The sequence below is a fragment of the Macrobrachium nipponense genome, chromosome 30 (genome assembly GCF_015104395.2).
Source record: "Macrobrachium nipponense isolate FS-2020 chromosome 30, ASM1510439v2, whole genome shotgun sequence".
Taxonomy (NCBI): domain Eukaryota; kingdom Metazoa; phylum Arthropoda; class Malacostraca; order Decapoda; family Palaemonidae; genus Macrobrachium; species Macrobrachium nipponense.
The window spans coordinates 58,481,127-58,495,850 of record NC_087218.1 but is presented as its reverse complement, the minus strand read 5'-3'; the positions used below and the strand labels follow the sequence as shown (position 1 = coordinate 58,495,850).

The 14,724-nt window shown below is 40.3% G+C and overlaps 1 protein-coding gene across 4 annotated transcripts in view; it reads left to right on the top strand.

The window, feature by feature from the left end:
* Positions 1–1,344: 1,344 nt before the first annotated feature.
* The window catches only part of LOC135202557 (uncharacterized), a 536,989-nt gene continuing 523,609 nt past the window's right edge, over positions 1,345–14,724 (top strand). For all 4 annotated transcript variants that reach the window (XM_064232038.1, XM_064232036.1, XM_064232037.1 and 1 more), the window contains exons 1-2: positions 1,345–1,381; positions 3,273–6,564. In XM_064232038.1, coding sequence (XP_064088108.1) covers positions 5,241–6,564 — 1,324 coding nt within the window. In that variant the 5' untranslated portion in view covers positions 1,345–1,381; positions 3,273–5,240. The remainder of the gene's footprint in view (positions 1,382–3,272; positions 6,565–14,724) is intronic.

Here is a 14,724-nt window from a genome sequence, read left to right as displayed (position 1 = left end):
CGTGGAATGGGTATTGGTGGGGGTTACTACGTGTAAGGGGGTACACGAAAGATACTGAGAGCTGGGGGTGGGGGGGGATTTGTATGAGTTGCCTACAGGTCTGTTTTTACTTCTCCCACCACCACCTCTCCTCTTACACCTGCCCATCCGATACCTGACCTCTCCTCCCGACTCCCCAACCCCCTTGTCCATTTACTCTGAAGACCTTGAAATCCTAGAGTGGGTTTTCATATGTTTCCAAAAGGCTTCGTTCCTTTTTTCAGTTTGTCAGGTTCTTGCGCGGGAAGAGAGGCCTCTTTGTACCCACACCTCTCTCGCTTTGGTGTGGAGAAGTCTGTCAGAATTTCCTCTTTGTTTTTCGTAGTAGATGTAAGATGGAATCAACAAATAATGTTACGTTTGCATATACGAATATTTGCCTGTATGTATATGTACGTACACGTGTACATCTCTTTCACTTTGCGTATGTACCTATGCCCTTCACAGCCGCCACCCCTCAAAAAAGAAAGAAGAAAAAAACTCGCATAGAATGACGCAAGTTTTTCAGAAGTTCTCTCTCTAAGCTTCCTAAGATGCATTTGGCATATTCAAGAGACTCGATACTCGAGATAATCATCCAGGGGAGTCAGGGTACAGTCAGTGACAGAAGATTCAGTGGAATTTGATTTCTCAATGCGAAGTAGTTATCTTGCGTAACGTAAGGAGATTTAAACTGGCGCAAGGATTACGGTGACGCAGAGGCGCTGGAGTCTGGTGGTAATTTTGTTTTCATTCTGTTGAATAATAACTCATAAAAACAAGCTAATTGGGAATGGAATGTTCATCAATATTTGCCCGATAGCAACTGCAATCTGAGTTAAATCTTGCTAGTAACTATGCGGCTTGTCATAAGTTATGTGAATGAAAAAATTAAATTGATAAACGCGTAAATATAAAAAGTCACATACCGTAATTCCTTTTAAACTAGCGACTACTACCAATTCGTCATGCAAGTTGGCAGCACAGGTATGACAACGTCTCCCCCGCCAACACCCCACCATTACTTCCCGCCATCCCCCCCACCCTTCATCGTTCCCCTCCTCCCCCCCTCCACTTCTATCGTCTTAAGACTGGAGTCAACATAATCACCCCCTTCCTCCTCCCCTCCATCCCAAGCCCTCTCTGTTCCTCCCCCTACTTCAAGTTAACTGTGTGTGTGTGTGTGTGTGTGTGTGTGTGTGTGTGTGTGCTGCGTATGTGCAAGAGATTGGAGGGGGAGGGGTGTACGATTGAGAGAGAGAGAGAGAGAGAGAGAGAGAGAGAGGTGAGGTGGTATAGTACTAGTCCCGAAGGACCGTTGTTGTCAGTGTAGTCCTGGCTAGTGACTCGTACGAACAAACTGGTGTGTCCGACTACGTTGCGTGTCTGTGTTGTGTGAGAAAGAGATAGAGGAGTGGAAGTTTATACTTTATTCTTGCGCTCCCCAACATTTGTAATTTTTTAGTTTAATGATCATAGGTGTCCTGAGTTGATGTCCGTGAGGTTTTAGACAATTGTCTAAAATGATTGGATCATGAGCTTGAGTTGTTCTTTTGATATAAATTTAAACGTACTCTAAAATGCTTCACCTTTTTTTTTTTAAGATTTTGCTAAATTTGGAAATACTGGATCTTTCGTTGTGTTGTTTTTTACGGACCTAAACATACGATGTCTTTTCTGTTTCTTCATGAAAGAAATTAGGATTTGGAGAGACTAAATTTTGGAGAGCTCGTTGGATTCTTTGCGGTTATTTGAAAAGATCAGATGTTGTCAACTGGATGTTCACTAACGCTGGCAAACTTTAGTTTCCTGTGTCCACGTCGCCGGCGAGCCTCTCATTTTCAATTTCAGCGCGGCTGCGGAACTGGCAGCGCCGTTTTAGTTTAAAGGGGGCGCTCTCGGAAAGTTGTAAAAAGTGTGTGCGTGCGTGCGTGGGTTCCCTGTTTCAAGCCGGGCTTGAATGGCCAGGCTGAAATCAGTGAAAGTCCTGAGGTGGGCAACACGGAGGTAGTAGAAAGTGGATAGACTTGTTTGGGCCCTCCCTGCCCTCTCTCCGAAGGGCACCGAGAGCTCTCACGTACATATGAGCGAACGCACGCACAAATGTTCAAACTCACGCGCGTTTGAACCGCACACATATAGGCAATCTTACTTCTGATTGCCCCCACACCAGGAACTTTGCCATTCTCTTGTCTATCCAGGATATCCAACCCGCACATTGGGGCTTCTCCATCTGTTTGCACCTGTGGAGAACTTTTTGTTTTGGCCAGAGAAACACTTGGTGAAGTTTTTCTGTCTTGACTTGGAATTTAGTAGTGCTTGTTGTCCAGTGGGTCTTCCTTACAATATGTTTGTTGCGTGGAGATAATTTGGCGTAAATTTATTGTTTTTATTCATACTGTTGAGTTGTTTATCGAGGACATCTCTAATGGACTATTGATAAAGTGTTACTGGGGAGGTTATTTATTTGATTTTTTATAAATTATAATCAAAAGATTTACAAAGGAACTTAAAATTAGGTAACGAGATCAGAAGTGGTTGGGATCGACTTGCAAGAATCCTTGCCTAATATGAAAACATGAATGTGAAATAGAAAAGATGAATGTTAAAAGTGAGTTGGGTTTCTTGTGACTCGAGGTGCCCCATGGATAATGAATAATGAATTACAATGAAATTTTTGTTGCTTGACAAAGTCATCTGAAATATTTGTTGTTCGACAATCGTTCGAGGCGATTTTTTTTTTTTTTTTTTTTTTTTTTTGCTAGGGAGAGTCATTTATATTTAAAGCTAAATATTATTGGCTTGGCGAAGTATTTGCAACAAAAATATTCGTCTCCTGGAATAAAAGAAAAAAAAATGATAAAACTGTGTAACTGGGGGCGAGAAGCCCCTGAAATCGCCATTAGAAAAAAGCGCTAGCAGGAGCAAGCACTGGGCATTTTGTATCATAGTTGTATATCTGAACATTCGTGATTTTTTTTTTTTTTTTTTTTTTTGCGAAGCCGGACAGGAGTGGTGTCTTAATGTTCTTAGCGAACAAAGGTCCGAGAAAAAATGTAAAGGAGAAAAAAATAGTTGACAAGTGAATTAATTAAACTGGGATGACAATTTTTAAACTCAACTGTTGAACTGTATTGTTTATGTGTTGTTGCCTTGCAGTGTACGACTCTTTTTAGTTGTTTGCCTCTTGAGCAAGTATGTGTTGTATGCATGTATTAGATATCTTTATGTACTATGTATTGTGTTATTTTCAGGATATTTGAATAACATTCTCAGACAAAAAAACTCGAAGGAAAAATATATAACATGAAAAGGTCATTGACCTCAGGAGGAAAGTTCAGCGAGAAGTTTAAGAGTCTGAATAGTGTCTCGCCATTTATTGGCTGTCAAGTCCTTTTGAAGAATGTATAAGTGGCCTTTTAAGGATAACTCGATTACTATCTTATCGCAAAAGCTGCAGCACCAATCGATAAGTGTTTTGTGTTAGTGTGCGACTGGAAGCCACAACGGACGGACGTGCGTCTGTCTCTTCGCCCAATTTCCCTCCTCCCGAGTGTTCTTCGAGAGCTGAACTTGAAGAGTCACAAGTGCGTCTTTAAGGGAGGTGAAGAGAGTTTTTCCTGAAGAACTTACAAGTGTCTAAAAGGGAGACGTGTTATCCACTTGATATAATTAATAAAAGAATTTGTCGTGGAGACAGAGAGAGAAAGAGTAACGAAAATCTTGTGATTCGGTTTATGTTAGAGGAAAGTGCACGGAAAGTTTCTAGTGATTTTTTGTGAGTTACTGGTTACCCCTATCGGGTAATGAACTTGTGAGGATTACTACGTGAATGGTCGTGAACTCATTGTGTTGGTGCTTTTAATGGATGGAAAGTAATTATTGTCTATCGATACTTGTCCTCTGGAGTGCTTTTGTGATTTGACATCCTCCGACTTGTCAATCTCTGAACTGTGCCTGTGGTGAACTGTAGAAGATACTGTTTCATAGTAAATAGCTTGAAGACTGCCATACAGAAAACCCTTCTTATGAAAACCTGTCAGCAAAGAACAGCCATCATTGTGTTTTGTGTATAAAGCAAAAAGATCTGAAGAGCGTGCCGAGTCTTCTTTTAAAAAGAAGAGGTAATTTGTGTATTGATCAAAGGCTTGAACTTTTCTCCTGCGTCTTCTCTTTCTTCCTTCTCTCCTCCACCTCCTCCTCCTCCTCCTCCGAGAGAGAGAGACCGGGGAGGCTTTTGAAGTAGCAGTAGCCGTGGAGTTGTGTGGAAGTCGTGGTGGTGTTTGGTGAAGAGGAAAACATAAGACGAACTTGTTTCTCGCTCTTTCTCCCTCCAACTCTCTCTCGCCTACCCAGACTCGTATCATCAGGCGAGAATTGTTCATATGAACAGTGCATCATCGTTGATATTTAAGTCATCATCTCTCGTTGTTGAGCCTCAAGATATTCTTCGGCTGAAGAGAAGCGGCCGAACTCACTCACGCCTCCCTGTTTTCCCCGTCTCGGCGTGCGTGCGTTTGTGCGTGCCTTCCCTCTGCCGCAGTCACACCAGTACCTGTGTGCTGATTGGATTCACCTGCAGAATTCTCAATGCAGGAGAGAGACGAAGTCATAGGCACAGTAGAACTCAAATCAGAGAAAGAATATGAGTGCTCCTCTTGGTGAACAGAAAAAGAGAAAATAGCTCTATGCAAAAAGTAACACTCCTTATTTTCCGCGTCACTGGTGTTGCTGCCGCTGCTGCTGCTGCTGCTGCTACCTAACAGTAACAAATTGCCATCCCCGTGTGAGACTGTGACACTTGCAGACTCGTGTATGAGTGTGCGTGCGCGCAAGAGAGTCACACCACCCAACCACCGTAACTACTGACCCATATTTTCCTGCCTTCTGTTGTTTCTGCTTTCCGTACGTATATCGCTCGGTGGTACGCATTCACGCCTCGCCACATGGAGAGCGCGCGGGCGTTCGTATGTAGGACAAAATCAAAGAAATAACAGGCATTCTCTTGGACTTCATATCTCGTCTCTTTTGAGTCATCATCAGCCGCTTCTCTTTTGGAGAGAGAGGGGATTTCTCCTTTCTCATTCTTATCTTCTTTCTCTTTCTCGCTGGAGTTGTGATTCTCCCTGTCGCAGTTAGCCCCTTAGGGGGCTGGAGTAAAATATAACGCGTACGACGACCGAAGAGTAGTGCCATGACGGGCGGTCCTGCAACAAGTGGGTATGGGCGGCAGCAGCAGCTGCGCCCCTGAAGAATCACCCCCCATTCTCTTTCCTTCACGCCCACAATCACCTGACATGCACGACGCCCCCGCTATGGCCACACTCTGTCAGGCCGCCCTCGACTCCTCCCGCCCGCCGCCCTCGCCACCCACATCCCCTCCGCCTTTGGAAGAAGAAGAGGAGGATCTGTTGGAGATCCCTCCCCCTCCTCCCCGACCTTCGGCAGTAGCCATCGAAAAGGCCAGAATCCTCTACAACGGCGGAATCCTGAGGGCGCAGATCGGAGAGGCCACTCGGGCCAGCCTGCGGGACATTCATTACATCGACAGTTCATCCGGATCCGAATATGAGGCCGAAGACGAAGAGGGAAAAGTCGGGGCAGAGACGGGGAACCTCGACGATGGGTGTGAATATGATGGGCGCCGAGAGTGCACTGAAGAGGAGGAGGAGGAGGAGGAGTATGAGTATGAGGAGAAGGAGGGCGCTTGTGAGGGCGGCATGGAGGCTGCTGGTAGTGGTGGCACTGAAGAAGAAGACGTCGTATTGATCCATGACGAGGAGGTGTGCGCAGCCGAGAGGAGGAGGAGGAGGAGGAGGAGGAGGAGCGGGAGGGCGAGTAGTAGTATCGGGGGCAGGGCTCCGAGGGGGACGTCAGCGACAGCGACAGCAGGAGGAGGCAGTAGTGCTACGGTGGGAGGTGGCGAGCACACAGCAGCGCCAAGCCGCTCCTGCTGCCATGAAGGAGGAGGCACCGCCGCTGTGGTTTCTGCAGCAGCAGCAGCTCAACCCCGAGTGCCAGTGCCACCTTCCACCTCTTCTTTTCCTCCTTCGCCTTCTGAGTGTATCATGAAACAGAAGTGTGGGTCGGCCACTACCTCGGATTTAGGTGAACAGACGACCGCCGCGCCCCATGCTTCTTCCATGGCGGCATCAGACGCCGCCCTACAGCAGCAGCAGCAGCAGCAGCAGCAGCCGCCTGCTGGCTCAGGAAGTGCTATGGTTACCACCAGCAGTAGTAGTAGTGGAAGTAGTAGTAGTATGGGAGGAGGGGGTGGCGCCCCCCTTCGCTCGGCCCTCAAGAGGGCAGGCCAAAAGAGCAGAGGACACCGTGTTAGTATTAATGAAGCCAAAAATGAGTGTTTAGAAGCGGACTATGTGATTCTAGTGCACGAGGAAAATGAACCTCAGTTAGTTTCCATCAGGTCCTTCGACCTGAGCCTCGCGCCAGGCTCTGGCGTCGAGCAGGTCACTCTCTCCCCTCCTGAAGGCTATAAGGATTGCTTCAGTCACGCCGCCGTCCACGAGACACTCGTCGACGACTCAGGTCTGTTTTATACCGTTTCCTTTGTCTTTGCTTTTTTCCTTTTTTATCTTTATCCTTAAATGCAGGTAATAAATATAATGATGAAATATATAAAAAAAAAAATATTAAAAATTCAAGGTTTTGTTGATAAACAGCAGTGTAAATGGACAGCCTCGTAATGCGGAAATCAAGGTGATAATGCATCAGAGGACTCGATCTAAACTTAGTAGTGATCTTAGATCTTATTTGTTATTCCGAAGATGATATACGAAAGGAAAGCTCAGGTTCCAGACTGGAAGAGAGAAGAGAAAATTAGCGTCTTGGTTGAATCGTCGCAAAAGGTCGCCTCGTTACCAATGGAGATATTGGGAAATGCCGCTCGAGTTGTCTCGCTGGTTTAAGCTGATTTGGAAATTTCCAAAAGCATCCAAGTGGTCTTTTCACCAAGCCAGATGAATATCTCATTTATTCAAGCGTCACTGATGCTCTTTGTTGAATTGCAACACTTCTTTTACGAATGGAATCGATCCGCGAAGGATCTGAAAACTTTTTTTTTTTCTTTTTTTTTTTTATCAACGCAGGTAAAAAGTCAGGATGTAAGTCAAACAAAAAGTTAAGTTTTCCTATACCTCAGTGTTGTTTTTGTTTTCATTTTAATTATACGATCGGTTAAATGAACATCAGCTTATAATTGCTTTTAACGTTGTTTTATCGATTATTTGATATAGAAAAAATATAGCTTGATTTTATCTCATTAACGTCGTATATTGTCATGTTTTCAATTATTCAGTTCTTAGGGCTTTAGCGTTTGAAGGCGACCTTGTATCATTCATGTTGCTTACGGCAAGATTGGTAGAAAGCCTTGTTAAAATACTCACACTTAGTAGTATAGTTATGAAAGACATAAAAGCTAATTAAATGATGCTAAAAATGAGTGATGCATTAGCGGGAAAGTAACTTTATGATTTTGAAGGTGATTGGTTATTATCTAATGTAAATTTATTTACGAAAGTCACGGCGCTGTTTTATATACGATGTGCTTTAGTAAATCCTAATAAGAGTTCGTGATTGATACCTATATTTTAAAATTTTGGTATTCTGCTGGAAGTCTTGAATACTAAATACATAAAAATAAACATTATAATGCTGATTTTAATCATCTTAATTTATCCCAGTAATGTTTGAATTCTGTCTATTGGGTAATGTTATATTCCTCGGTAGCTAATGATAAAGAACTTTGTGCTTTGTTAGTTTCTGCGTGTAGCAAACTTTCCGCTGAACCGCGATAGCGAACTCATTGTTTTGGTGACACATCAACTCCCTCTTTCCCGGTAATTGCTGATAGCGAAAGATACTGCTCTGAGGCTTTTGATTAGATTAATCCATTCAGTTGAAATGGTAATAAATTGACTATTTATAGACAATGATTCAATTTTTTCCGGAGAAATAGGAATTTTGAACCTTTTAGTTTTAAAATGAGATAGCAATGAAAACATTTCCTATGTTAGAAGTAGTGAATGTATTTGAAACAGAATATTGTAATTTAAAAAATAGTAACGGTTCATTTAAATAAAGAAATGATAACATGCCATGAGGAATTATAAATACATCGAAAATATAAGAGAAGTCATCAACTCAATTAATCGGCAGAAATAGATTTGAAATAATTTTAGCAAATCAAAAGCATCGTTGATATTAGTTATAAGTGGAAAATGGGATTCCGTAGTGGCAAGAATATTCATTTCCTAAGAAACTGAGAGAATTAGCTCGGCAGGAAAACAAAAGAATTGCGATAGATGAGCGGCCCTAGACTCAGATGTTTTCTCGTCTTGTAATGACGTCCGAATTACCTTGTGCTTCGAGGGTTTAAGTGCTGACGATCAATAAAATCTCTTTTGTGACGTCATTGCAAGTTCAGCTTTGCGTAGTGTGGTGCTCCTGTTGCAGAGAAGCGTCCACGTTGCCTCTCTCTCACTCTTCACTTTCAAATTTTATTTTGTCTGTTGGGCCGCGGACGTGGAGCTGCACCCTCCACACATCGACGATATTGACGCCGCTTTTTCTTCTTTTTTTCTTTCTATTTTTGTTGACCAGCATTTATTTGATACTTATATGAAAGGAATATATTTATATATATGGAGAAACAAGTCCGCGGTTATTTTGGGTACAACTTTATTTAAAAACATACCTTTCTGTTTAGATTTGTTTTTAAATACATTTGTACCCCTATATAACTATGGATCTATTTCTCCATTTCAAGACCCATGGTACTGTGAACATTTATTTATATATATATATATATATTACATAAACATACGTAAAAATAAATCCAAAATGGACGATTAGATGCTCTGTAAGGATAGATTATATGACTTATTCTTACGCATCATAATAATATTAATTTTTGTTTCCTGTTTAAAGGTGATGATATACTAGATATATAATATATTTATCTTAAGAATATATATTATAATACTATATATATATAATAATATATATATATATATCTATTGTTCAGTAACACCAGCTGCCTTTTACTATGGTGTCGGTATTGAATGCAATATTAATGGTGAAACAATAAAATCGGAATTCATTTTTTCGAATTCTCTCTTTTTTTTTGTGTCTCGTCCTACTCATCAGCAGAAAGAAATGTTTATTTCGTTTGTTTGCGTTCTCTGTTATTCACAGATCCGTTTGAAAAAAGATGATTGGAAATGAAACTTTTTGAATCTTACGTTGGCTGTAACTGTAATATTGCAGGATGTGTAGAGACACTTTTATACGAAATACTATCCGATATAATAGGATGTTTTTTTTTCTGTCCCTCCTCCCCCAAAACGACGCCAAAACGATTCAGAAAGCTTCTTATGTTGCGTGTGATTGATTACGCTCAGTGCACTTTCGATTTTCAGAATGGTGCAACTACACATGAAAATGTATGAGAGAACTTTAAATAAGTTTAATTAATTTCATCGGATGATTTACAGATTACATTCAGAGGGTAGACTTTAAGATTGGACATATCTTGAAAAATTACTCGTACTAAATATTATCCATGTATACAAGCATACATATATACTATATATATATATATATATATATCTATATATATATATATATATATATATATAACGATACAATACATACATATACCATATATATATATATATATATATTAATTATATATATATATATTATATAAATAATATTTAAATTACAACCAGTACCGCGTGTGGGGCTTGGGTGGAATTGTTTAAATACATTTTTAAAGATACCAAAAAGTGGGAAGAGCGTCATTTTGCAAATAACAACGTGACATATCCATCAGTAGTGTGTTTTGACACGCCCTTCATTTATTCCCTTGACATATGAATAGATTTTTCCCCTTCGAGATCAAAGGTATGTCATTTACATACTATAAACATGTAATGATTCCCACTTGTGTGTGACATTCTCTCTCTCTCTCTATCTCTCTCTCTCTCTCTCTCTCCTTTCTGCTTTCCATCCTATTTCCTTCTATTCACTTTTATTTTTTTTCTTTGGGGTATGATTTTATGAAGTACCAAAATATTTTGTCCTTTCAGACACTCATTTCACGTTGGTTCCATGTTAATTGTTGCCTTTTCTGATCTAGCAGATCTTTCGTTTTCCTTGATCCCATTTTTAAATTACTTCATTGTTGTAAACGTCAAGTCACCTGTGAATTATGTTTTTTTTTTTTTTCCTGTCAAAGTTGTCATTTTGAATTTTTTTTAGTCACTATGTTCCTTCAGTCAGTTTTCGTTGTACACGAAGTTGTCGTCTCTTGTGATAATGAGAATTGTTTAGAAATTTTTCTATTATGTTTTATCAGCATAAATACATATTTGATTTTTTACGTATAGCTCAAGTTGGCGCTCGTAGATTTTTCTCGTTGCTTTTGTAAGTAGTAATAGGCACACGATCAATCGTACGTTAACTTTAATTATTTCGGCTATGCAGTTTGTGAAGGTGAAAGCATTTAATGTTAGTCAGAACTAAAAGCATCCTTCAGTTAACTTGAATGTTTCGGGCTGTGCAATTGGCTGAGGCAAAAGCATCGTCTGATGAGTCAGCTTTCATGGTTTATGTTTTGCAGGTGCGGAAATAAAGTGTTTGCTTTTAGTCAGCTTTAGTTCTTGTGACGACTATATTTTACTATAGAATTGTTCAATTTGCCGTCCTAATTTATTTCGGCTTCTGAAAAGCAAGAGTGATAAGCTTCCTGAATCAGCTTAACTTTGACCATATGATGTGGGTTTACAGTTGCTGCCTACAGGAAGAACAGTTTCCCTTGTGCATGTCCTGTAATCTGGTCTGTCAAATTTAAGTATTGTTCAACCGGTCCGCTGTAAATCACGAAGGCTTCATAAACGGCTAAAGGAAAGGCACCCTGTGGTCATTCAGCTTGAATACTATCAGTTTTGCTGTTGCGGAAGTAAAAGTATTCTGCAATCAGACAACTTTGAAAATGACTAGCTTTGCAATTGGAGGAAAAAGCAGCCAGCAATCATTCAGCTTTAAACTGGCTGTCCCTACACTTGACGAAAGTAACAGGAGCTTGCGATGACTCACCTTTAATCATGCTGACTTTACAATTGGCAGAGGTAAAAGTTTCCGCCAAAGTCACGACAACAAAAGGGGTTTTGATTTCAGTCAAAGAGGACGGTCGCTGTGTTTGGAAATAGACTCGTGCTCGTCACTTTTCTGACCTTTCCACGCGATGCCCGGCCAAGTCCTCTGGATCGTAGGAGTTGTGAAACCTCCTTGTGTTTAGTATGGTCTTGAAATTCTAGAGCAGTGAGTAGCGTTCAGGTTGTCGGATCTCATTTATGGTGATTTCGTTTTTGGTTTTGGTTCACCGATTGCTCTGGTGGTGTTTTGACCAAGGTTGTAAAGAATGGTGAATCTAGTAAGTCCTTTTCCTTTTCATTTCATTTGTGTTTGTCGTTAGATACTTCATTTTTCCGACCGTACATATCTAGTTGGTCTGGTATTTTGATTTTGTTAAAGCTGTCCTGCTGATTAGCTTGTGTTGTCATACGCTTCATTTTCGTCAACACCGTCCTGTGTGAGTCGTTTCTATTATAGATCGCAATTTGGGATAATGCATGGGCTTTTATTATTATCATTATTATTATTATTATTGTTGTTGTTGTTGTTGTTGCTGTGATTTTTATTACCAGAGGTAAAAGAGCAAGGGATGTTCGTTACATACGATGACTATTTTCTGTGATATTAGAAAACTGGCTTTCATTACTCAAAACCAACCTCTAGCAACGATCCAGCTTGGTAATAGGTTTTGAATTGGTGTCGTTTTAATTATTTATCATACCTGTTTATGTTTAGCTTTGCCGCTTATTGATTCCATGTTGATTCCATACTAAATATAAACACAATTGCTGGCTCTTATGTATTCTGTGTATATTCTGTAACATTCAGTATCCCGTACTTTTGTTTCATTTGCCCTGTTGGATATTTGTGATTTCCACTGGTGAAAATTCGCCGCCCAGAAGAGAAAACAGGATGCATGAGAACAGGAGGCGTTGCCGCAGAAACAGTATGCATAAGGACAGGATTCTTCACAAACTTTGGTTTTTGCTTTTATTATACCTATATTACTGGGAAATCACACATTTTAGGAAATGACCCGAGTTCCATACCTATGTAGATAAGATGATGAAAGGGAAATAGAGGTGGCTTGGGCATGTCTTTCACACAACCCCGGGTTACATGATCGTGTGAGTTTGGTTCCCGTGGGCACCAGAAAGAGACGGAAGACCCAAGCCTCCCTGGATGAGAACTTTGAGAAGTGAGGCTGGGCATGTGTGGAGATTTGTGGAAGATAAAGGAAAGGAAAGCCAATAGATGACGACCATGACAGCTATAATGACAATAATTTACTCTTTATTTGTATCAGTGTTTATTAGAATGTAAGACGTGTTGGAAGCGATAGCGCGCGCTTAGTGTTTTAATCAATCTCTCTCTCTCTCTCTCTCTCTCTCTCTCTCTCTCTCTCTCTCTCTCATGGACGGGGCATGAAAGCGAAAGTTAAATACTCATCCATTTATGTGTATGTACAGTAATGTGTAAGGCCCATTAAGGAGAGAGAAGAGGGGGTAGCACGTTCTCAACTTTCGGGAGAAAGGTGATTATGTTGACGGCTAGAGCCAGAGCCCAAAGGCCTCGCAGCCAGAAAGTTAATTGTTGCTCGAGCATTTCAACTGCGCAAGTCTTTCTTTTCCCTCCTCTTCCTTCGGGTGTTTGGAGTTTGGGATTACGGTCTGGTTTATAGTGTGCTGGACTAGTGCATGACTTGAAGTAGGGAGTACATTTATGTTCTTTTGAGCATTTGGCTGTATGGATGTTGTTATTATTATTATTATTATTATTATTATTATTATTATTATTATTATTATTATTATTTACCTCTGTGCATAGATTGTAATATACAATGACGTAAAATTTCAATGTGGATTTGACTCATTCGTTTATATGTATTTCGAGGGTATTGTATGTAGAGTATATATATATATACTATATACTGGATAGGGTTTTGTGTTCAACATTTCTCTAATTCCAGGACTTTTATATCTTATTTCCTCTTACCGTCACACTTCCATGCAGGACTGGAGCAAAGCAAGATATGAAGTTTGTCTGTAGAAATTATATTACTTAGTACCTATATTATTCAAGGAAGGAGGCCAGTGTTTCAGAATTATTTCGCGCCGATGCGATTTATTTTAATGGATTAAATAGTGAGATTCTTTGCACAAGTCTGTGAGTGTTTCTTTTGTTGGTGGTTGGGGCTGCTTTATATACGCGCCTTTCAGTTGGTTTTGAGGGCAAGAATTGTATCTTTCTTTTATTGACGTAGGCTCTCTTTAGCAGTTGAAAAAAGTCCCTTTTTTTACCATTGTTTTCCAAGTTTAACGAAGAATGTCATTACTAACTGTTAGTAATTAAAGATAGATAATTTACATTTTGATATTTTAGATAAACTTAATCATTATGAATGAAGTCGGAGACAAGCCAAAGATTAACTCTTTAACGATTGGAGAATTGAAAATACTCAAACAAAGGAATAAATGATTGTTAAAATACCATTATATTCTCTCATCAAGGTCTTATAGTCTACAAAGATTACAGCGATGCGCAGTTAATATTCTGGCAGTCTTTGACTCGCAAATATTTCAGTGGGCCGAAGGGTGTGTCCTTTGAGAGAGAGAGAGAGAGAGAGAGAGAGAGACTTCCTCCAAATCTTACCTCGGCAGACTCGGGTTATGCCCATTACTAGTTTTTGGCATCCTCTGTTTGGGTATTTTGTTTATTTATGCGAATTTCATTTCCAAAATAAGTCAATTGTAAGGTTGCCTTAATGCTATGAGAGAGAGAGAGAGAGTGGGGGGCTAATTTGCTCCTTTCCCCACCACATTCTGTAGTGTTTGGCCGGGGGGGGGGGGGGGGGCTGGGGGCGTTTGCCGAGACTTGATTATTGTTATCAGCGATTTGAGGTGCGGGGCGGGTGTTCATGTCACGTGCTTCGGTCCCTCCCTCTTATTTTTTTTTTATTCTTCCTCACTTCCGATATCATCTTGCTTCATTCCCCCAATTCACTGTCGCTTCCTCCTCCTCCCTTCTCTCTTCCTTGTAGACATAACTGCAGGAATTCACTCCAACAGAATCTTGTTTGTTTATAACTGATGGCTTGTTCCCCTTCATCATTTTGGCAATAGCTCTTATTCGCGCCCAATTGTGTATTATATATATATATATATGTGTGTATATATATATATATATATATATATATATATATATATATATATATATATATATATATATATATATATATATATGTAGATGCATTAAAGTTGAGATCGCATTAACTCTGTTGATATCACTATGGAGAGGAGAAGCAGTACTACCCATTTGAGTCTGAGAGTCAAAAGGTCTGCCTGCATATGAGTAGTATTTGTGTGTCATGGCCTCAAACCTGCTGAAGTCTTCCAATCAGGGGTTTTGATGGGATGCGAAGGTTCAGCTTGAAAGCAACTTTGACCCCGTTTTACCTGTCCCGTTGTGCTGAGGTAAACCGAGGACGTTATTTATAAAATAATCTTCTTTATTCATTATCAAGAGTATTGGAATGGAATCCTTACTGCG